This window comes from Giraffa tippelskirchi, chromosome 3 (genome assembly GCF_054371585.1).
Source record: "Giraffa tippelskirchi isolate mGirTip1 chromosome 3, T2T-mGirTip1v1.2.pri, whole genome shotgun sequence".
NCBI classification, from domain to species: Eukaryota; Metazoa; Chordata; class Mammalia; order Artiodactyla; family Giraffidae; genus Giraffa; species Giraffa tippelskirchi.
Genome location: NC_137277.1, coordinates 80,268,102 through 80,291,610, shown reverse-complemented (window position 1 = coordinate 80,291,610; position 23,509 = coordinate 80,268,102). Strand labels below are relative to the sequence as shown.

Below are 23,509 nucleotides of genomic sequence, written 5' to 3'. Positions count from 1 at the left end.
TATTCTAGTATACTTTACAGAGATCTAACTTAACAACTAAAATTAAGGTACATTTCTAAGTACAATGGGGCTTCGCTATGAAAATCTGGTAATATAAGAAATTCTTCAAAATGAAGATTCATCCTAGATGCTATCTTCAGCCTGTGGAAATCTTGTAAGAATCTTGTTGCATGCTCTCAACATAACTCAGAACTTTGGGGTGAACCTCTGAGGACTCTGTGTAATAATAACAATGTTGCATTCAGATTATTGTCATTCTTTCTTCTTAACAGATATAATAGCCTTCACGTGATAAACTCACCAGGGGTCTAGGACCAAAGAAGCACAAAAATGCTGGGCTTCAGGACTATTCGCGGGTGAATGAAGCTAAAAAGAACTGCCTAAACCAGCTTGGCTGAATGACAGTTGAAATTTTGAATTTATGATCTTGACTTTGACAAGTAATCCTTGAAGAAGGTGTGACTCATTTAATGTCATTCTTACCATATTTATTAAATTAAGGAACTCGAGCCCAAGGTCATGCGTTAAAAAACTCCTCTTTAAAAACAGCTGCCATTGCTTCTCCACTGAGTCAGACCAAAGCTTGGCTTCAGCACCATCCTCTTCCTTTCGTAGGATATCAGTTTGGTAAAACTCCTTTAGGCCCTGACATTGCTTTTCTACCTGAAAAAAAGAGAGAGAATGTAAATGAAAGTTAAAAACACTTAAAAACATTTTTAAAGGGAAAAATACTAGATTCCAGTGAAAGCCTATATAAAAATTTAATTGGAACCTACATTTCAGAATTCTTTAAATAATTATTAAATACTGTCAATTTACTGAAAAGACACAAATCTATTTAGGTTGTTGACACACCAGACTGACTACCACCGGGTAGTAAATTGAGCTGACAAGTTTATTATCCAGAAGACCTAGTTACTGTAGCCAAAATCATATTTATGTATTGTAGATGTGTATGCTTTGCAATTGGGGACAATTTATGTCAAAGACCAATGTGGTTTCATTTTAGAGCTGAGTTTTATAATTCAGAAGAAAGATAAACATATAAAATCAAGGATTACAAATAAAAAAGAAATGTAAATCAGTGAAAAATTATTCATAATCAGTAAATCACGACTTGCTTCTCCTCAGTGATAAGCCATAACAAAAGAGTACTAATAATTATGAATTTTCTGTACATGTATTAATATTAAACTGCCTCCATGAGAAAATGTTATTGAGGTTACTTCACCTCCCTAGAATTATATTTTCTCATTGGCTAACCAATGTAAGCAGTACTAGATTATTTTAAATCAGTCTCTTTGGACAGAGTTTATATAAAATCAAATGTGCCTGTAGAATTATAGATTAACACAAAACTGGGTATTATAGAAATAGTAGAAAATTTTTGACACAATTTTTTAAGCATTTTGAATAATACTTAATAGCCAATGGGCTTCCCTGGTGGCTCAGATGGTAAAGAATATGCCTGCAATGTGGGAGACCTGGGTTTGATCCCTGGGTTGGGAAAATCTCCCAGAGAAGGGAATAGCTACCCATTCCAGTATTCTGGCCTGGAGAATTCCATGGACAGAGGATCCTGGTGGGCTACAGTCAGTGGGATTGCAAAGAGTCTCAGTCATGACTGAGCAACTTTCACTTTCTTTCAGTTTAACAGCCAATAGGACAAGACTCAAAGAGTTCATAATTACTGAAAGCCATCTAAAGAAGGTAAGAAATTTCAGGCAGTGGTTAGTCACTATATTTTAAAGATTTTAACATAGTTCTTAATTTAATGAGTGCTGCAAAGGGCACTCAAAGAAGTTCTCTCCTCTTTCCCCATATTCCGTTTATTCATGCCTCTGTTTTGCTGTGGAGAAGGCAGTGGCAACCCACTCCATTACTCTTGCCTGGAAAATCCCATGGATGAAGGAGCCTGGTAGGCTGCAGTCCATGGGGTCGCGAAGAGTCGGACGCAACTGAGCGACTTCACTTTCATGCATTGGAGAAGGAAATGGCAACCCACTCCGGTGTTCTTGCTTGGAGAATCCCAGGGACGGCGGAGCCTGGTGGGCTGCCGTCTATGGGGTCGCACAGGGTCGGACATGACTGAAATGACTTAGCAGCAGCAGCAGCTGTTTTGCTGATGCTTGTTTCCTCAGCCCAGAATGATCTTTTCTCAGTTTTCAACTCCTACTTATCCTTCATGAGATAGTTAAAATGCTACCTCCTCCAGGGGGTCTCCCAAGATTTCATAGTAAGAACTAAGCATCTATTTCCTTGGGTTTCCAAAGATAATTCTGGGAGAAAGAGAACCATAAGCAAATTATTATAACATGAAGACAAGTAGGCACACAATGTTCTGGGCACACTAAGGAGGGACCACCAACTCTATCTAAAGAAACTGGGAAACACAACAGAAGTAACACTTGATCTGTGTCTTTCAGAATTGTCCAGGGTGACAGGGAACAGGAGAAGGGGGCTCCAGATGGAAGGAATAATGAGTGTGAAGGTACAAGTGTGAAACACGGGCTGGTTAAGAGCAGGATAAACGATCTTGGTGTGGGTGAAGTCCAGATAGCACACTCTGAGTGTTAAGAAGTGAGCATGATCATTGGGTTGGGATAAAGCCAGCCAGAAGGTTTCAGCATGTTTGGTACTCTAGTCAACATGATGTGACACATTCTCGTTAGCTTGAAACAACTGACAGCTCTCACAGTGACTCAGAATCAGGATGACAACCATCAGTACTTCAGTGGCATTGTGTGCTACAGGCTGGGGTGCCAATCTGCTGGGCTGTCAGTTATGTGAAATTCTCAAAACCTAAACTTTAAATCATTCTCCTTTCCTAATTGCTCAGAAATAAACCTCCTTGAATGTAAGTAAGCGTGATGTCATTACAGGAATTCCCTTGAATATGGACTAGTTTCTTTTTTTGTAAGTGAATTAATAATCAACTTTAATATATTATCCATTTGAGAGTAAAAGTTATAATTTGCATCACAAATTACATTTACTATATTGCCTGAGTTTGAGGAGGTAACATGATCAGATTTGCTTTAGAATGATCATTTTTTGAAAGGCATGAAGGGGAGAAATTACAGAAGGCAGAGAGAACAGGCAGATACAACTTCTTTAACCTCGGCAAGGATGATGAGGACCTGCACTGAGGAGGTGATGGTACAAAGAGGGGAATTCAGAAACCTCTTAGGTTGTCTCTAAAGACAGATACAGGACAGTATGGCCTTCAGAACATGGAAAAACGAAAGGGAGGAGACTGGGGATTAAACGTCAGCTGTGATGTTTACTACCTGTTTTGCCTAACTTCCTAGAGCTTCAGTTTCTCTCATTTGTAAAGTGAGGATAATAGTGAATACATATAGGCATATTATAAGGATGAAACAAAATCAGGAATTAAAAGTTGAGGTATTGATACAAAGTAAGTGCTCATTAACAGAGGGATTAGAACAGACTTTGAACTTCTACAAAGGACTTCTGAAAGATGGTGGGGTCATTAATCCAATGCCAAAATACAGAAGGAAACATGTTTGAAGAAAAGATAACCAGTTGTGTTTTGTTGAGTTTTAGGAGGCTACAGAATACCGGTAGGTAGGTAGTATAATTGGAAGTTGAAAATATTGGCCTGGAGCTCAAAAGAGTTGGGGCTGAAGAACCAATTTTGGGTTACTGATGCATTGAAAACCAAAGGTGTGTTGGTTGGGGGTGATTTTTGTAGGGAGAGTGTATAGAATGTACCAAAGAGAGAGCACAGGCAAGAACTCTGTGACCCACCACACTTCAGGAACAGAGAATTGAATCAGGGAAAGGAAGTAACAGATAAGGAAGCAAACAGGATGATTATCCCAGTTACGTTAAATATCCAAATAAGGCATATCTATAGGGACAGAAAGCAGATTAGTGCTTGCCTGAGGCTGGGGGATTGACAACCAAGACTGACAAAAAGTATTCATAGGCTCTTTTTGGGGTGGTGGAAACATACCAAAACTGGAGTGCACTGAGGTTTGCACAATTTTATAAATAAATACTAAAAATCACTACATCCTAAAATAGGCAAATTTTATGGTATGTAAATTATACCTCAATAAATCTGTTTTTCTTTATAAAGTCAAAGGAGGTAAGTATGAGTAACTGGGTTCAACAAATATGGCAGAGAGATTAAGTGGAATAAAGGCTGAAAATACACCATTTCATCTGTCAACTAGTAAGTAATAAGCTTATAAGAGTGTTTTCAGTAGAGTGAAGAGTTGGTAAAGGCAAGACTGAAACAAGGATAAACTAAGTGGCAGTGGGATGAGGATTGGAGAGGATCAACAAGAAGAGGAAAGAAACTCCATGTCCCCATCCTGAGAGTGCAGACGTGAAAGGAAAGAAAACTGTGGAGTGGCAGCCTTAGTGAGGGCAAGACTACTTGGGGAGAACTGTAGAGAAAGAGAGGGAAGAAATATGAGAGGCAAATTTTCCAAATTCAAGAATGGATGCTGAAACTACATTCTGAAGGATTCAGGAGCAGACAGGGCGGTACTGATGGCTGGTTATGGGGGGACACATGCAGAAACCCCACTTTATTGGTGACAGTGGAGGAAGGGTAAATATGTCAGTGGGTTTGGAAGCTGATAGAAGACAAGGCAATTTGGCTCAGTGGACTCATTTTTTTTTTTCAGTCACATACAAGGTAACGGTGCAGATTTAGGAATGGAAACTGTAGTAAGAAGTTTGAGAATCGCTACTGAATGGGCAGCAACTAGAGAGCATATGGTAGCGGGAAGGGGGCGGGGGTCGCTCAGCTGAGGAAAAGACCCTTGAATTTGTAACAGCACCAATCAGCACAATTGTATGATTTTCCACAGGAGCATCTGGGAGCTTGGAAAGAGAAGCAGAGTAAACAGAGTGTTGGATTGATCTAGAATTGGGAATTGGCAGAGTTAGGGTGGAAGCCAGGGAAGTGAGGGTATGGGGAGTGTAATGGAATTGAATAAGCTGGTGAGGAAAGAAGGAAAGCCCAAGGGAGCAGGAGGCTGGACAGACTGAAAGCCCTGCCGGGGTGAGGACAGGAGCCTCTGCCAGGTGAGAAAATAGAGTGAAAGCTGGGCAGATGAAAGGACATGAAGTCCTTCTGTGAAAGTGCTGTCTGTAAAGCTGAGGTTTCAGCCGTAATCACCAAGTCCCTGGTCCCAGAGGCCAGAGTGGCCAGTGGAAGGAAGTGCTGAGCTAGAAACTAAGAAGGTACATTTTTGGCAATGAAGATGCAGAGCAAGTACCTCTTTGTACCTTCTCCATCATTTCAAGTTTGGATAAAATGTTCATCAACAGAACAACCTGTCAGTCGTAGTACTTCCGCCAAACCCTGAGAGTTCAAGGTTAAGAAAAATTAAAAAAAAAAAAAATCCAGGATAAAGAAGGATGTGGAGAAGGAGACAGTGGTTCCCTGAGATTTCCAAGGCCTGGGCACGGCCTTCCTTCAGATGGTGAGAACTCAGGCTATCGTAGAACGAGAGTAGACAGAGGCAAAGAGGGCAGACAGGGTCATGGTGGTGCGAGGTAAGGATGACTGTGGTGAGAGGACTGGAGGAGAAGGCTACTTGACTTTGATGACTTCACCCCGAGTAGATTTTGCAGAGCTCTACCTGCCACTGAAGCAGCACCCTTCTCCCTGAAAGGAGAGTGTATATAGGTGCTCCCCTGGTGGTTCAGTGGCAAAGAATCTGGTTGCCAACCAAAAGACATGGGTTTGATTCCTAGGTCAGGAAGATTCCCTGGAGGAGGAAATGGAAACCCGGTCCAGTGTTCTTGACTGGGAAATCCCATGGACAGAGGAACCTGGCAGACTACAGTCCATGGGGTCACCAAGAGCTGGACACAACTGAGCGTGGGTGCACTGGGACCAGAGCTGACTGAGGTGGGACTCCAGCACTTTTCTATTACTGATGTCACCTTCGAGAAGCTGGGACCTTTGAGAGACGCAATGCTAGTCTACCAGAGGGAATTTTACAGATTATTTAGTAAAAATCAGTCAAAATAATGTTTCCTAAGAAGCTCTCAGAGGAAACTTATTAAGAAGCATTAAACAAGACAGATCTGAGATGAGACTCAGCAGACCATAATTTCCAATTCTGTGTATTTTAAATAAATCACACACATTGCTTAGGTATTTTGAAGAGATTGATGACTTACTTTAAAAGAGAAAATGACTGATTTTTAAGTAATTTTGTTTTATGTTTAGAATATTGTAAATAATTGCAGGCCATAGTAAAAAGTGTTTCAACACAGCCTCTTTGTCGTGTTGCCAATGAGGTCAGCCCATAGGTACTGTACCTCCTCCGATGACTTTAGAAATGCCACGTAAGTTTGCAGGACTTGTGACCTGGAGTTGATGCTTTGGCCAAATATGTTTAATTCTTCCTCTAGCCATTTAGCTTTAGAAGAAAGCGATGCCAGTTCATCAAGTTCAAAATCATGTTTCTCTGTCAGGAGTTTTGCAGCTGCTTCTAATTCATGTGATGTCTCCTACGAAAGCCGAGCACAGGGGGTCAGCAGCTGACAGGGGAATCGTGAACACTCACATTCCATTACCATCGGTTCAGCCATCTATTATGATCATTAACTGAACTTGTACCAAAACTCTTCTCAATAAAAAAGGCACATATTTCAAAATTCAAGAAAAGGCACCACTAAATGAAAACCATCTCAAATTACTCTTTCAGTCTATTAGCTATACTTCTTATTTAGAACATTCTTTTTGTGTGTGTGTAGAGATAGGAGAAAGTTTGTTTAGTATGAAAGGTTATAAAACAGACATGTTTAAAATAATTAAAATAATTATACATGATAATTGCTTTATGAAATTTACCAATAGCTCTAGAAAGTACTTAAATTAATTTTATGATATAAGAGATGGTAAGTTTATAGAAATTGCTTATTCATTTTTTAATTTAAAAGAATTCCATATTAATTATTCAGTCTCCTTAAATCTCCATTTATAAGAGTCTTTATTTTTTTATATTCATTTATTTATTTTAATTGGAGGCTAATTACTTTACAATATTGCGGTGGTTTTTGCCATACATTCATGTGAATCAGCCATGGGTGTACATGTGTTCCCCATCCTGAACCCCCCTCCCACCTCCCTCCCCATCCCATCCCTCAGGGTCATCCCAGTGCACCAGCCCTGAGCACCCTGCCTCATGCATCGAACCTGGACTGGTGATCTGTTTCACATATGATAATATACATGTTTCAATGCCATTCTCTCACATTATCCCACCCTCGGCTTCTCCCACAGACTCCAAAAGTTTGTTCTTTACACCTGTGTCTCTTTTGCTGTCTCGCATATAGGGTCATCGTTACCATCTTTCTAAATTCCATATATATGCATGTAGGGAATACAGTAGAGATGAGGTCTGAATAACCTAAAGAGTCAGTGAACTTGACTTGCCTAGGGTGGCTCTCGTATGTTTTCTCTTGATGTAATTTCTGGTGCATGAAATTTAACCACTGATTCAATGGATGGGTAGGTAAGCACTACATACATGGTTGCCATAGACAGAGCCATGTTGTGAGACCAGGCTAGGATTCAAGCAAATGTGAAAGACAGAAGCTACACCCTCATTTACAACAAGGAGGGATTGCTCTTGCACTTGTCTGTAATACACTTTCCAAATACTCCAGTAACCGAAGGTAACTTTAATTTACAAACGCTGCTCCCACAGAGTACTCTGGGAAAAAGGAAATGGAGGAGTTCCTCCCCATGAAATGTCCTCCTTTTCTCTCAAATTTTTAAAATAAAAAAATGAAATTGACTTCAGGCATGTATTTCATTTTAGATGTTTTAAATAATGAATTTAAAAAGTTTTTTAAAAAAATAATGAATTAAAAACACCCCCTTAAATGTTGGTTCATCTGTGAGTTTCAGGCGGGGATGCTATTTGTGAAGGAGACTCTTAGATAAATTAGGAGATTGGGATTGACATAAACACTTTTATATAACACTACCATATATGAAATAGATAATCAACAAGGACCTACTGTATACACGGGGAACGCTACTCAATATTCTGTAATAACTTATATGAGAAAAGAATCTGAAAAAGAATGTGTGTGTGTATATATATATATACACACATACACATACACATGTATAGCACTTTGCTGTATAGCAAAAACTAACACAAAATTGTAAATCAATAATACCCCAACATAAAATAAAAATTAAAAAAAAAAAAAAAAGAAGTGATGGAACAGCAAGGCCGTTTTCCTGCAGACATGGGTACTTGCTCCACCTTCCTAACCACCTGCTAGTGCAGGCGGGGACTTTATGCAGGAATATTTGAACCCAAGTGCCATGTGAAAAGGGTGAAAGGGTGCTAGAGAAAATTCCAGATAGAGGAGGGGGCATCTTCTGTCTCTAAACATTAGGTGTGCAAACAAGATTTTTTTTTTATCTCCTGGAATCTGCATTAATGCATGTTGCTTTTGGTAATTTTCTTTTGCAACTTACTCTAGCAGAAAATCACGAGTAGCCTTAAAGAAGCACTCTCCCTGCCTCCTCTGGAACCCCCAGAAGGAGCTGCTAATATCTCCCAGGCAAGGAAAGAAGGCCAAATGAGTGTCTAATATAATACCAGGCTATAATGCTGAGTTTCTGTGAGCTCAAACACCCTAATAAATGCACATTTAAGTAATTTAGATGCACATACTAGTAGGAGTTTTTAAGCCATTATTTGCTATAATACTAATTTAGAATTGCAGCCCTGAAGGGAGCTAGGATTAAGTTTTATAGCTACTGAAAAGAAATTATATTTATAAAATCATAACTATAATAATAACTCTCATTTTATTTACCTTAGCTTGTTTATCTAGTTCCAGATATTTATTCAAAATCTTCTCTGATTCAGAAAGGCTGGAACCGACACCCATTGCATTGGAAAGTACTGTGCTGATTTTCTGAATGGACATTTCAACCTTCAGAAATAAAGAATATATTGCAGCCTTAGCAATAAATATTGGCATATATGCATGCATACCTGTAGGAAAGATGGATATTGCTCTCTACTTTCCCATTACACTTTAATATATATTAATTTAATCTAAAAATAGTCTAAAATATTTCAGAATTTTATATTTAGTAATGCTGCTCCTCATATGAGGCACCAAGAAAGGATACATGTTTACAGACATTTCTTTTATTAATAGCAATGAGATATCAGCAATAATACATATTATCTAAAAATTTATTATCTATATTACCTACAAAGGATAATGCCCTTGTCAACACATCAATAGAGATGAAGTTTTCTGGTTCATTAAATCACAATCATGCACTATTTGCTGAATGGAACCTGACTTACAGGTACATTTTGAAGCAGAGGTTCAGCACAAGTATTAGATCACTCTATGGATTACTTTATCTAGGGCTGAGGGACTCCAGGGCAGCACCACTTGCTATATATGTGATAACAAAACACAGGGGCATACTCAGGAGACCTAATTGATGAATGTGAGCTACTTCAATACACAAGGATAAATGAATATAGTGACCTGTAAAGGGTTCTATTCAATTCAAGTTACTGCCTTGCTCTGACTAGAGTCTATACTTCCCAGAGTCAAATTGGCTCTGACTTCACAGTAGCAAGACAATTAGCAATAGCTATTTGAGTTTCTACTGTTTTCTCCACCTCTACCACATTAGCTTGAATCTCAGGCTCCAGGGAATGCAACGCTACAGCTGCCACCATATTTGTAATCTCCCTGGACCCAAGCATCAGAACAAGGCTCACATTCCCATCTCTGGATCAATAATAGGTGAGGAGGCAATATAGATAGAGACTTGATCATTTAATGACCTCTCCTGTGAAGTCTATTAATTCCATTTGTGTAACTCAGATATGTAAGTCCATTAAGGCAAATGAAAAAAAAAAATCATTGAAAGTTTGAGACCCAGCCTTTGCAACATGGTTCATTAACATTAATGTCACTGAGATACTACTAGGTTTTGCTATAATTCCATCCATAGACCAGTAATTTTTGTTTAGTCAAATAGTAGCTGCCTGGTTTCATTCCTTTTTGAAAATAGGACATAAAATTCTTCAAACCATTGTATTCACTTTGGAGAAAGGATTTTACATGTCTGGTTTTATTCAGAGTGGCCTTGGCACTTTGTACTGTCTTAGTTCAATAAATTATGATAATGGCAATTTATTCCTGGAACCTGTAAAACTCATCATTTTTTTGGTATAAGCCTGCTGTTCTTTTTTTTTTAATTTATTTATGTATTTATTTTTGGCTGCACTGAGTCTTCACTGCTATGCTGGCTTTTCTCTAGTTGCTGTGAGAGGGGGCTGCTCTCTAGTTGCAGCGTGCAGGCTTCTCATTAGAGCTGCTTCTCTTGCTGTGGAGATGGCTCCTAGGGCCCATGGGCTCAGTAGTTGTGGCTTCTGGGCTCTAGAGCACAGGCTCAATAGTTATGGTGCTCGGGGCTTAGTTACTCCACGGCAAGAAGGATCTTCCCAGACCAGGGATTGAACCTGTGTCTCCTATACTGGCAGGTGGATTCTTTACCACTGAGCCACCAGGGAAGCATTATCCACTATTCTATTGTATGGTGCCATGCCAATCAAAGCATGCATATGGGAGCCATGCACAGAACCATGTAAATCAAGGAGAACACAATCCCAATTGTGCACCTGGTTCAATTAACACAGTTAACACAGTTCTGTGCAAAGTGAGAACTGCCATTGTATAAACATGCTCAAGGCTGGGAGGCAGGAAGGATGATGCTTCTAGTTTTGGCAACCTGGGGCAGGGATGGTTGATGAGTAGTAGTGAATTACAACTTCATTCTGTTTCAATATAAAGCCTAATGTGGGATGAAGGGAATCCTGAGGAGACATGCCCTGTCCTCCCACCATGCCCACATGCTGTCATTGCCATATCATCATCTGTCACCACCAGGTAAGGAGCCGCATCTAAACAGCATTATACCTTAAGGAGGACACACTTTATGAAATTACCTCTCTTAGGTGGCCCTCCACCGAGGCTGTTAATTGCTGTCTCTTAAGAGCAAATTCCTTGTGCGCTGAACATTGTTCAGTCAGATGTTCTACCCGTCTTCTGATGCAGCCCATAATCTCACGGACACCGGTCACCCGCGAGCTGAATGGAACACGCCAGCTGTTAGTTCACTCCGCCCTTACAGAGAAGCCCCAGGAACAGGGAACATTTGAAGATGAATCTTCCATAAGTATGACTTGATAAAAGTTATTAAGCTTCAGGCTTCAGGATAATAGAAGTTAAGAAGCTGTAGTCCTGGTACAGCACAGAGCAAAACCAAATGATGTTCTTTTGTTTAAGTCAGTCCTGAGGGAAAAGATGAGTTATGTGTTTTTGCAACCAGGTCTAATCTTCTTTCCCAAAGATTCACTTTTTAATATTTCTCTAAGATGTTTTGAAAGCCCTATGGCAAAAAGCACAGTATGTCTGCCAAGAGTTTTCCTGGGGGTTTATTTGAAAGCTTCATTTATCTAAAGATGATCTTTGAATAGAAATGTATATCAGCCAATTAACAAAACACTGACTGATCCAATAGGGTAAAATATTCATGTGACATTAGGTCCTAGTTCAGAATGATTATGAATACTCAAGGCTACAATCATTAGGTGAAAACCAAACTATCACAAATAATGAGGAATCTGATGTACATTTTCATAAAAAGAAACCAAGACTCATAGTATAATTTTGTACCTGTTAATTATACACAGGTATAATTTTCTCACAAGGGCTGGCCTTGTGAGAAAAAGTGACATGACAGTTCTCAAAATGAAAATGCCTTTAAAACAACAAATGAACTTTGAGTTGGACCCCCTTTGCTATGGTCTAAAGACACACTAGCAAGTTTCCAAACCATTTCCAACATAGGCTTACCAGCAATGCAAGACGATGAAAGGACACAGCTGATGCAATGAGCACTTTTACAGTGTTCAACCTATCACTGAGACAGAGCCTCTCCTAATACGTAAGAAGCTGAAATCTTTAATTTCCCATCAGTCATTTCCTTCCAATACTCATAAAGATGAGCTGATAACTCTTACATTTAATTACCCAGAGCTTAAAAAGATCTTGGAACAAGATACAGAATTCAGTAGTTTTACCTCAAATAATTAATTTATGGCTTTGTAAAAATGAATTTAATTAGTAATGAAATGAGGGCAGGATCCCAAATGCCTGAGAGGGAAAGTGACTTCACAGGAATGACAATGAGGCTGCCAAAGAGTTGAGGGTTCATCAGACAGCTTGAGAATCTTGTCGAATGTACATGGGATTCAAGTGTGTCCTGTGAGACCATCAGAGGCCCAGAGAAGCTTGATTTTGGAGAAATCTGATTCCTGACACATAGTGTTTCACAACATTAAAACGTGTTCCACATTTTAATAACTCAGAGGCAGTAAACAGTATAATCAAGAAAACAGGAGAGTTTAGGAAATAATTCTTCATATCCACGAATTCTGTAAAAGTGGTGTATTGGTAACAGTAATCATATTTTGACTATATTTTAGACTTTGTATGCTAAACAGTTACTTAAAATCCCAGTTGTCCTATATGTTATAGTTTTCTGTAAAATAGGCAAATTTGGAATGAGAAGGATAAAAAAGAAAAGGTGAGTAAGTACTGTGGAAAGAAGGTACAGAGAATACAGAAGGTAAAGCTTGTCAAAGTAAATGGGTAAGCATTTTCTAAAAATAATCCATTTATGGTAACAAGGCACCATTTTTAATGTTTTAAGTAATCTCTTCTAATTCTCATAACTACCCTGTAATCTGGCTATAACTGTTATCTCTATTTTGCAGATGAGCAAAGTGAGGTACAGAAATGCTCAGCAACGTACCCAGGTCACATTTATTAAATGGCAAGGCTGGGATTTGAACCTGTTTATCTAATCTGAGTCCACATTCTTTACCACCTCATGGTAATACTTTTTCTGGGTCCTTGATATATGATGGCGGGGAGGGGGCAGTATATTCTTCTAAAATTTCACTTTCCCTTGAACTGACTGTTGATGGAAGCAGGATAAGCCTGGCAGGCATGCTCTTTTGAAATTGGCAGTCTTCACCAGATAATTCAATGTCTGTCGGTAGTTTGCAAAGTGACCACTAGAGGGGCCTGATATCTTGTTCAGATTCACATCTTGAAGGTCCCTCTGGCACAGAGAATGGAAACAGCAAACAAAAGCAAATCAAGCATTTCTTCCATAAAAATACTGCTTTTTAGCCACTCACAATTTTAATTTAGATGAATCATAACAAGCCAAATAGAATGTCTCTCTCTCTCTGTCTTTGGATGGATCATTCATTTTTATTTTTCAATGACCTAGGAAATCAGTCTCATTTTGTGGTGATTTATACCTTATCTTGTGTATCCACTGCATTATAAATTAAGGGAAAGGACAATATTCTTTTCATTCATCTTCTGCAACCTTGAATACAAAGCCTTGTAAGAATTAAATCAATGCATATTTTCAAATTAAATAAAATACACTTTGATCAATATTTAAGGTAAGAGAAGACACAGATTTAAGGAACAAAAATATATGCACAGATAGTTATTGTATTAAAAATGTCACTAGTAATAGTTTCCAACAGTTTTTAAACAAGGATGACGTTGCCCTTTGCCTAGTTATAGGAAGTTTTAGGCTATCCGAAAACTGCCTAATTTCTTCTTTGATGGTTTAGGATTCATAGTTAGGTTCACTGATACTTCTCTCCTCTGTTTCAAGTCTTACAGGGACAGACGGAGTTGCCTGTCCCGTGTGCATATCCTTCTTATTTGTGGCTTAGACCTCTTTCTTAATATAAGTTCTCAATCATTTTGCTCACTCTAGCCAGCTCCTATTTTCCTCTGTGTCCTCAGATAGATCATCTCTGTCAAGTGAGGCATTAACCCCTTCCCTCTGAATGGAACCTTGATCTGTCACACTCCTACCCCCAGGTCTGTTTCCTCTCCTTTTCTCCTTGATGAAAACCTAATCTGCCGATTATAACCACCCCATTTCACCATTTTCAGCTGGAAACTTGAAAAATTGATGCCAGATATTTTCTTTTGAAGATTTCAGACATTTCTCTTGAACATTCCAAAACATTTTAAAACATGTATAGCCTTCATATTGCCAATTTCCTCAGAGTCTGAAATGCAGATTGTTTAATCAAAGGAAAAATGTGACCTCAAACTCTGCCAGCAATTCTTACATGAACTGAAAGTAAATTAATAGAATTCCGTTAGCCACTCAGTATTACTTCACAGTAGTGTTACATAAATGATGGGGCAAGAATTGTGGGCGGACAATAGAGATTTGGTAGAACCAAGTTCCCCGGGCATTTTGTTTTCACTCTGAGGACACACTGGCCACGTGCTGCCTGATGGGGTGGGAGAGAAGCGACCAGTGGACCTGCTTTCTAGGCCTAACAATCTGTGGCTCTGTAATTTACACTGGAAATACTGCTTGATCTTCAGGCACTCTATGAATGGATTAAATGGTTCCTGCCTGTAGTATGAACACGGAGTATACTGGATTATTCTTGATATTGATTTTGACATCTTCAAGCATCACAGAGGCTCAGGAATGACAAACTGTGAAGGCTTCTTCAGACATTTGTTAGAAACTTCACCATGGAAGTATTTTCTCCCCTATTCATTAAGCCAGGAGAGGTGAGGGAAGGGGAAAGAAAAATTATTTTTCCCCCTAGAGAGCACAGACATATTGACTTCTGGCTCAAAAATAGACTGTTATATTTCCTATACGGAAGCAGTTGCCCTACACCTTTGCATCTGTTACAAACTGAGGCTGAGGAAAGGGAGTAAATCCCAACGCTAATATGTTTTAATGACTCTTTCCCAAGAGCAGCAAGTTGCTTTCAGACCTTTCATATATTACTACTGGCAGTCCATCTGGATTAGGAGCTGAACCAGATGGTAGGCACTTGATAGCTTACTCTATCTCATCAGAAGGAATCAGCTGATCATATTTTTCTTATTGTCTATGGACAAATTATACCTTGAAAATGGGAAAAAAAATTATCTTCCTTATCTTTAGCTTGCTACTTCTCTTGACAGGAATGCTTCATGTTTAACATCTTTATTTTGCAGGAAACAACGACCTCTCTAGTTTTCATCCCTACTTTGAAAAAGTGTCATTCCAACTGAAGAAGTGAAGTGCATGTTTTCACAATAATTTTTTTGTCTGACTTGAGTTGTACACATTTTGAATCGCTGCCCACCACATGGATATCAGACCCACACACATCTCTCATACACACAAGACAATAAAGAAACATAAGTAGTAAGTGGGGCTGAAGCTACAGGGTTCCTGGGTTCAGATCCATGCAGAGATGCTCACAAGTTTCATTCCTATGAGGACAGAAAGACCAAAGCATGCACTCCATGAAGGGCAGAAATCAGTAACAGAGATGGGGTTTTCCCTCCTTACAAAAGGAGATTGAAAAACACTACAGCTAGCTGCTGTAGGAATCAGATACCGCAGGGCAGGCAGGAAGCCCCACTCCTCCCCAACCTGGTTTTCTGGCTGCACCTCTGAGAGCCACAGTATCTCCGTGTGAGCTTGGGTGACCCCGATCAAACAGCAGAAGATAGCATCTGGACTGGAGACCCTGTAGGTCCAGGCAGAAGTCACTGCAAAGCAGCTCAGGAGGAAAGAGAAAAGAGGAGAGAACAAAGCAAGGACAATAAAGCTGAACAACAAACACTTTCCATCTAGAGGACAAGCTACAATTTCAAAACACATGAGGAAAATGAATCCCAAGGAAAAACACCCTAAAATCAAAAGCTAAATGTACTCTGGCTGAAATGAAAATAAGTAGAGCAATCAGATGTTTCACACCACCAGAGAGAGAAAGGGAAAACCAATACCCATAATAAAGAAACAAAAGACTCTGACACAAGAACAGTCAGAACTAAAACAAGATTGGATAGGAAAAAGGAGTTAGAAATCCTAAGAGTGAAAATAATACAGTTGTGAAAACAATCAGAAGAATTCATTGTTGAAAACAAAGGGAAAATTAACAAGAGAAAAATGAATCTGATTCATTTTTGAGGGAATGCAATGCAAAGTGATCAAGGAATGAAAAATATGAAAGTTAAGACTTAAGAGACAGACTTGAGAGGCTCCAAGATTCTTCTACTGGGAGTTACTGGAAGAAGGGAAAGAGAGAAAAACAGAAAATTTATAATTAAAGAGATAATTGCTGAACATTTTCCATAATTGATGACATATATCCTCAGGTAAACGGGTCACAGTAACAGCTAAACAGACAAATACTCTCATTTGAGATAATTTGGAAGATAGAAACATACATTTTGATGTGTTTCCTTCCAAAAAGTTTTTCCCTCTGCAGTCCTTTCTACTCCTCTCCCCCTCCAAAGTTACTACAATGTGGTTTGGATCCTACTTTACCCTCTCAACATTATATTGTGAGGATACTCTGTCTTCAAATATTTCTCAAAAACACTCTTTTGATATTGGATTAGAATATTCCACACTATGCTTGCCCTTAAACTATTCAAACATTTCCCTATTTTCTGGACATATTTAGGTGGTTTTCAGGTTTTCACTATTATAAACAGCACCATGATAAGCATTTTATTCATAAATAGGTCCACTCACATCTCTCCCATGTTCTTTTCTCTCCAAGCCCTCTCGTTGGAGAGAACTAGCCTTCAGTGGTCCAAAGCACAGATTTCTGCCCCTTTAGTCAGCCTTCCTCTGTAGATGCTGCAGTTCCAAACCTTTTTACTCTGGGATCATCACTATTTCAAATCACAGCATTATCAATTAATAAATTCATGCTGTAATTTTTTTAAGAACCTAATCAGTCATAGATTTAATGGAAAGGGTAAACTTTTAGTGCCTTCCATACTAAGAGTTTCAAAATTATAAAAGTCTTAACAATGGTAACAGGTCCAGATTGCAGTTATGACATTTACTCAACCTCTAAAGAGAACAACTTAATATAGATCTGAAAATATTTGGAAAGTGGCTGAGTTAACACTGTCATAAGAATTCAACTTTGCAATTTCCCAACTTTCAGTATCTAACATTTACCATCTAAATATATTATCAGACTTAAAAAAAAAAGTTCTTTTAATTTCTTAAATGCTTAGCAGAATTCCTACAAAGTGTGATCTTGGATGACTCTGTGACACAAAGGGATTCTGGTTTTGTTTCTCTGTTGTTGTTATTTTTAGTTTGTTGGTGGGTAAGGATTTATTTTTGTGCATTTTCCACTTAAGATCTTTTTCAATATTTTTTCCCTGACATAAGCTTTGCTTTATGCCACACTAGCCCCTTAACATTTCAAATCAAGTCACCTAATAGGTAAATATTGAGATAAGGAACATAAAAGAGGTTTCCTTATGGCTGACCTTAAGGGCTGAACTCAAGCTGATGTCATGGTCTGGATGAAGAGATGATGTTATCACAAGTCAAAATTCAGGAATGAGTCAGAAGACCACAGAGTGAAAAGTGAAACTATGGGATAAAGCCAACAAATATAAAGGAATTAAAAAAGCATTGTGTGGTGGGTATTGATTCTGTTCATCTTGGCTGGAAGATGTAGACCCTTCACTCAGATTATCAAATCCAACAATGGCCCTTTCAAGTCTCACTCCTTCACTTGACCCATCCTGACTGCAGAAGCTTGAGACAGTGTCTCTCTTCCCTGAAGAGGTCCCCAAGGCTTCCTCAGGCCTAAGAACACTCCCTTCACGTCTTATTCCCTGACTGGCCGTTAATAAGGTTCTGGAGATTCAGGAACAGATTTATGTATCTTTGACTGTCCTTGAAGCCCAGTGCTAGTATGTCACATGAGATGCTTATATACGTATGTTCAATAATGTTTTAAATAAACTGAAAGAAAGAAAAACTTCAGAGGGAAGGTGAGATTTGAGTTGAAATTAGAAGGTAGATGGAGCACATTTTAAATGCACTAGAATTAAAAAAAAAAAATCCACCTTCACTAAGTGGCCAGGCTTGTTGCTAGTGACTGAAGTTGAAAGTGAGGAGACAGCTAACAATCTAACACAGTGGTTCAGACCTGCACTCTCTCTACTCTTCTACTGTGTGACGGATGGTAGGACAAGTTATATGAACCTCTCTCAGGCAGCTTCCTCACCTGAAAAGCAGGACAATGATAATAGAAGTACCTGTACAATAGGGTGGTTTGAGGATAAAATTTGTTAACGTGGATAAAGCACACAAACATTGCCTTTATTGTCAGTGAGCATTTGGGCATAGTCTAACTCCCACTTAACTCTTTGATCTTGTCTTAGGCCTTTTTCCCTTGTCACCCTCTCCTCCAGCAAAACTGTACTTATTTCTGCTACAATTTGGCTGCTGTTTTGCAGGGCCACTCATCTCCCAGCTGTTTGCATGATAGCTCTTTCTCTTCAGGGAATCCTTCCCTGACTACAAGGTCTAAGATGGTCCCCTTCCACAGTCACTCTTTATCCCAATCCACTTTTTATTTTTCTCATAGTACTCATTGCTGTGTAAGAGCATCTCATCTATTGATTGATTTATCAGGTGACTATTTCTCCCCACCAGAATATAAATAGCATGAAGGCAGGAACTTCATCTACTGCATTAGATACTTGGGAGCATCTGATTTACAGAAGACAATAATATTTGAGCGACGAGAAAATGAGTGACTGAATGAACCATGGTCTGTCTAAACTTCATTATCATTCACAGTATCGATCAGGGTAACTAGCGGCTGTCAACATAAATGAAAATCTTGGAAAGGGGAAAATCCTAACTTATTCCTATTTTTATTTCTCTGTAAAAAATAAATATGAAGAGTTAACATTAAATAAATAACAATAAATGTTAGAGCAAGAGGGCAATACTGAAGGTTACACCAAAGTGTTTAGTCAGGATGAGGTTTATAAGTTTCAATTCACCACAACAAAATAGAATGAAAACTGAAACAGTCTTTCATGTAGAAATAGAAATTGAGTCAATACAGAAGCAAGTTTACTTGTAAATCTTAAGTTAATTTTAGCAAACAGGAAAAGCTAAACGAATACTTTATAAGGTAGCCTGGTCTTACTGGGTGCTTCCATGTTTTTGAGTCCTGTATCTTTCTGAATTATAGTTTTATCTTGATATATGCCCAGAAGTAGGATTTCTGGATCATATGGCAACTCAATTTTTAGTTTTCTTTAGAAAACTCCACACTGTTTCCATAGTGGCTGTTGGTGGGAAATTACCTTCCCACCATCATTGTAGAAGGTTTCGCTTTTCTCCACGCCCTCTCCAGCATTTGTCATTTGTAGACTGTTAAAATGATGGCTATTCAGACTGGTGTGAGGTAGTATCTCACTGCAGTTTTGGTTTGTATTTCTCTAACAATTAGTGATGTTGAGCATTTCTGCATGTGCCTTCTGGCCATCTGTATGTCTTCTTTGGAGAAACATCTCTCTAGATCTTCAGCCCATTTTTTTGATTGCGGTTGGATTTTTTGTTGTTGTTACTGTTGCATTATATGAGCTATTTGTATAATTTGAAAATTAAGCCCTTGGTTGGTCTCATCATTTGCAAGTATTTTCTCCCAGTCCATATTTTCTCTCATGTTTTTTGTTTATGGTTTCCTTGTTTTAGAGTTCTGAGCTGACAGCTCACTGAGAAAAAAAAAAAAGGAGATTCCCAGTTTTTGTCCAATTATGGAAAACTTCATCCTCATATAGCATTTCTGACCAGCACTTCCAATCACTACAGCTTCCTGTGGCTTAGTAAATGCAGAATTCTGCTTGGGAGCAGGGCACCTCTGGGCCATCTTTAAACTCAGTGCTCAGAGATGAAGCCAAGTAAGACCTAAGAGGAGGTGACGAGGCCAGAATCCAGAACTTGCAACCTCTCTGTAAGTCTGGTGTGACCATTATCAGATCCCATCATAGGTAACTTGCATCATAGCTATTCATACATGCAAATGAATGCACTCAAATGCCTTTTACCTTAAAGTGAATTTAGGTTGTGTGACAGATATCACACCCTGAAAAGATAATTAACAATTTAACAATGACTCAGAATTAGCACTTGAATGCAGGGAGGAAATAGAAATGCAAGGAAACATGTAAATAACCATCATTGATTCTGTGAGGCTGCCCCAGCTTCAAAGATATTTGATTCCAGGATAGAAAAACAGTGTGGATCTGTTCCTAATAAGATGACAATTACAGAAAAAATAGTGACAAAATTCTCAGATTTACTGGGAAGCTTTATCACAGATAAATGTGAACTTCTGAAGTTCTGTTTTATTAACTAACAGGAAAAAAAAAAATAGATCTAAGGGTCTCTGAAATTCCTGAGTGCCCAGTACTAGATTTTGCCTTTTATTTCCTCAAGATAAGTGTTTATCTGCCCTATTTCTAATATAACCTTCCCCAGTTAGTGAAAATGAATATGATGTGATACAGTTGACTCTATTGTAGTCATTTGAAACAATCATGTAACTCTTATCATTTTGCTTTTAAAACTCTTTGTATAGAAGGTAAATAAATAAATGAACCAATTGTTTATTGGGTGCTCCCTGTAGACCAAGAGTGGTGCTACTGCATATGATTATTAAAAAAACAAACAAACAAAACACCGCTCTGTAAAATGGGTGTCTCCATTTTTACTGGTGAGGAGACTGAGGGTCATTTAGAGAAGTCAAGAACTTTAAAAGTCATGGCATTGTTTTGGCTCTCAGAATGCATGAAATACAACTCCTTTGATACTAAGTTCTAAGCTTCTTATCCATGCCAGTTTTCAAGTGCCTGATAGCAGGAACTTTAGTGTTTTGTGTCCTAGTAGTGTGGCGGGCCTTCAGAAGTCTAGGAAGCCATTGTGATGCTCAGCAACACATACTTTTCTCTGTGGGAATTCATGTTTATTTCCCTTGCCATTATTCTAAGCTACAGTTTCAAGCCAGCCATGGCTGCAACTGGAAATTTCCTTCTTAGGTTCTGCTTCTCTCCCAATGCGCTGAGCCAGGTCATTGACCAGATAAACCATTACATGAGGAAGGGAAGCAAGTCCCAACTGAAATGCATGGGACTGAGGTCATTAACTGTGTGGCTCTGGTTTGCAACTGAGATTATAATGCATTTCAATTCAGCTTCTAATGGATTTCCAGAATGTCCTTTCCCAAGTAGTAATTGCTCTTTACCTTCAGTTCCTCCAGCAAAATGGAAATAGTATTGATTTGTAAAATATTGTGAAATTTCAGGGCAACCAACACCTTGTAATTACTATGAAATCTCATATATCTAGGATGTTGACAGAAACTATACTGCTTATTATTTTTTAATCCAGTTACTTAACTATTAATTCAAGTTTCTTAAAATGATCACTATTACTTCTATTAAGATTCAGTCTGCAGTCTGAAGAAAAGAACTATAGATGCCCCTTTGAAAAACTATATATATATATAGATATAGATATAGATATAGATATAGATATATAGACTAGAAAGAGCAAAGAAGGCAAAAATACTGAAACTAGCTAAGTAAATAAAAATAAACATGTTGACCATTACAAAATGGATGGTCAAAAAGAGTCACTGAACACTGTGGGTAGAATGTAATACAAAACAGAAGCACTTCTCTATATTTAAATATAGAAAATAAAGCATCACTGATTAGAACAAACAGGATAAAGTCTGAAAAAGTAAAAGTGAAAGTCGCTCAGTTGTGTCTGACTCTGCGACCCCATGGGCTATACAGTCCATGGAATTCTCCAGGCCAGAATACAGGAGTGAGTAGCCATTCCCTTCTCTAGCAGTAATAAATTGTGACCAGTTTTCCTGTGCCAGGACTTAAGCATGAAAACTGAACACCGAACTTCAGTTTTTGATCAAGGAGCAGGGACTGGATTTACCCTCATGCCTTAAGCCAGAAAAATAGACAAAGCCTATGAAACAATGGTGCTCAGACATTGAAGGACAAGTAGCACAGGGCAGTGATCCTTGAGAGAAGGGAAATGAATGGAGTGAGCCTTACATCTGCCTCAGCCTGCTGCCTGGGAGATAATTTCCAGACCAAAGCTCAGGGAAATGGAACCAAACAGAGTCCAAAGGACTTACTGATTTGAGGAGACAGAGATCAGACTTCAGGGAAGCCAAGGCACCTAGAATCTCTGGGACAGCATACCAGTGACAGTCTTCAGATCTAGGGAGGGGTCTTTAGCTGCCTTCTGAGCCACCCCCACGTGAAGGGAAACTGTCCAAGGCCAGGGAAAGCACCCCAAGTAAAGAACAGCCTGAACAGAGAAATATAATCTGTCTGCACTCAGAACTGCTTGCTCAGAACTGTCATGGGACCATGCCTCAATTCCAACTGGAGACCTCACCGCTTGCTCTATCATCACATGACTCAGATCAATGTCCAACAGGTACCTTGAGTTCAGACACAACAAGCCTAGGCATTCCATAGGATACCTTCTGTCAGGTCCAAGAAACTTATGCATTCTGGAAGGCCGTGAGCAGAGGAGGGGAGAAAGGAGCTTTCATACCCATAGGGGCCAGACCTGAGTACCTTTATGCTCCTGGAGCCAACTGGACACACCATGATACATGGCTTGGAGCCAAACTAAGGAAACTTAGCAACTACAGCTACTGTTAGTTTTTTTACAGGTGAGAAGCATTTATCCTTCTCATAGCCTCAGCTTTTTAGCTCTGGCTGGAAAATCTTGGATTATTTCTGATCTTGGCTTTGCCTGGTCCTATAACAACCATCACAAGCCCTAGTTAAATGTATCTGTCTGAACTCAGACTATCTTCTCTTTTTTTTGCCATGCCTTGTGGCATGTGGAACTTCCCTGACCAGGGGTCAGACCCATGCCCCCAGTGCAGAGTCTTAATGACTGGACCACCAGGGAAGTCCTCAGAGTATCTTTTGAAAAGAAAATACCCTAAACCCAAACTTACCAAATCAAGATGTATAAACACATCTAAAATAGAGGAGAATGAGGGTTTAAAACAGAAACAAAATAACATTTTACCACCTTTGACCTATTTTATTGTCCCTCAAACTGAATGTCCTTGAGTTTCAAGGGGATTGTGGATATGGAAGATAAAAACCATGCTTATCCCATCTGCATAAATCTTTTTGTCTCTCTATGTCAGAATGTAAGCCCTGCCATCATTCTTCCCAGCCAGTACCCATTCCATCTTCTGCTCTTTCTGTCAGCTCCCTTTTGTCTTCCAATCTCTATTCTTGATCATACCTTCTTCCTGTATTCTCTTTCTGTTCTTAAGGTCCTTCTCTCTCCTCATTCCCACCCAACTCTAAGCTCACAATGATACACTCACTGAATGTGTTCATAAAAACAACCCACCCTAACACACTGGTTAAGAGCAAGAGGTCTAGGACGTATTAGACCATTAATTTGGATCCATGCATTTGGATTCAAATTCTGGCTCTGCCACTAATTAACCAGCTACATGATTGCAAGTTACTTAATCTTTCT

At 38.9% G+C, this 23,509-nt stretch overlaps 1 protein-coding gene across 2 annotated transcripts in view; it reads right to left on the bottom strand.

Annotated features, from left to right (window-relative positions):
• The window catches only part of CCDC141 (coiled-coil domain containing 141), a 230,821-nt gene that overhangs the window by 57,017 nt on the left and 150,295 nt on the right, over positions 1 to 23,509 (bottom strand). For both annotated transcript variants that reach the window (XM_081579496.1, XM_081579498.1), the window contains exons 9-12: positions 11,007 to 11,148; positions 8,839 to 8,958; positions 6,313 to 6,504; positions 484 to 663 (exon numbers count right to left, since the gene is read on the bottom strand). In XM_081579496.1, coding sequence (XP_081435622.1) covers positions 484 to 663; positions 6,313 to 6,504; positions 8,839 to 8,958; positions 11,007 to 11,148 — 634 coding nt within the window. The remainder of the gene's footprint in view (positions 1 to 483; positions 664 to 6,312; positions 6,505 to 8,838; positions 8,959 to 11,006; positions 11,149 to 23,509) is intronic.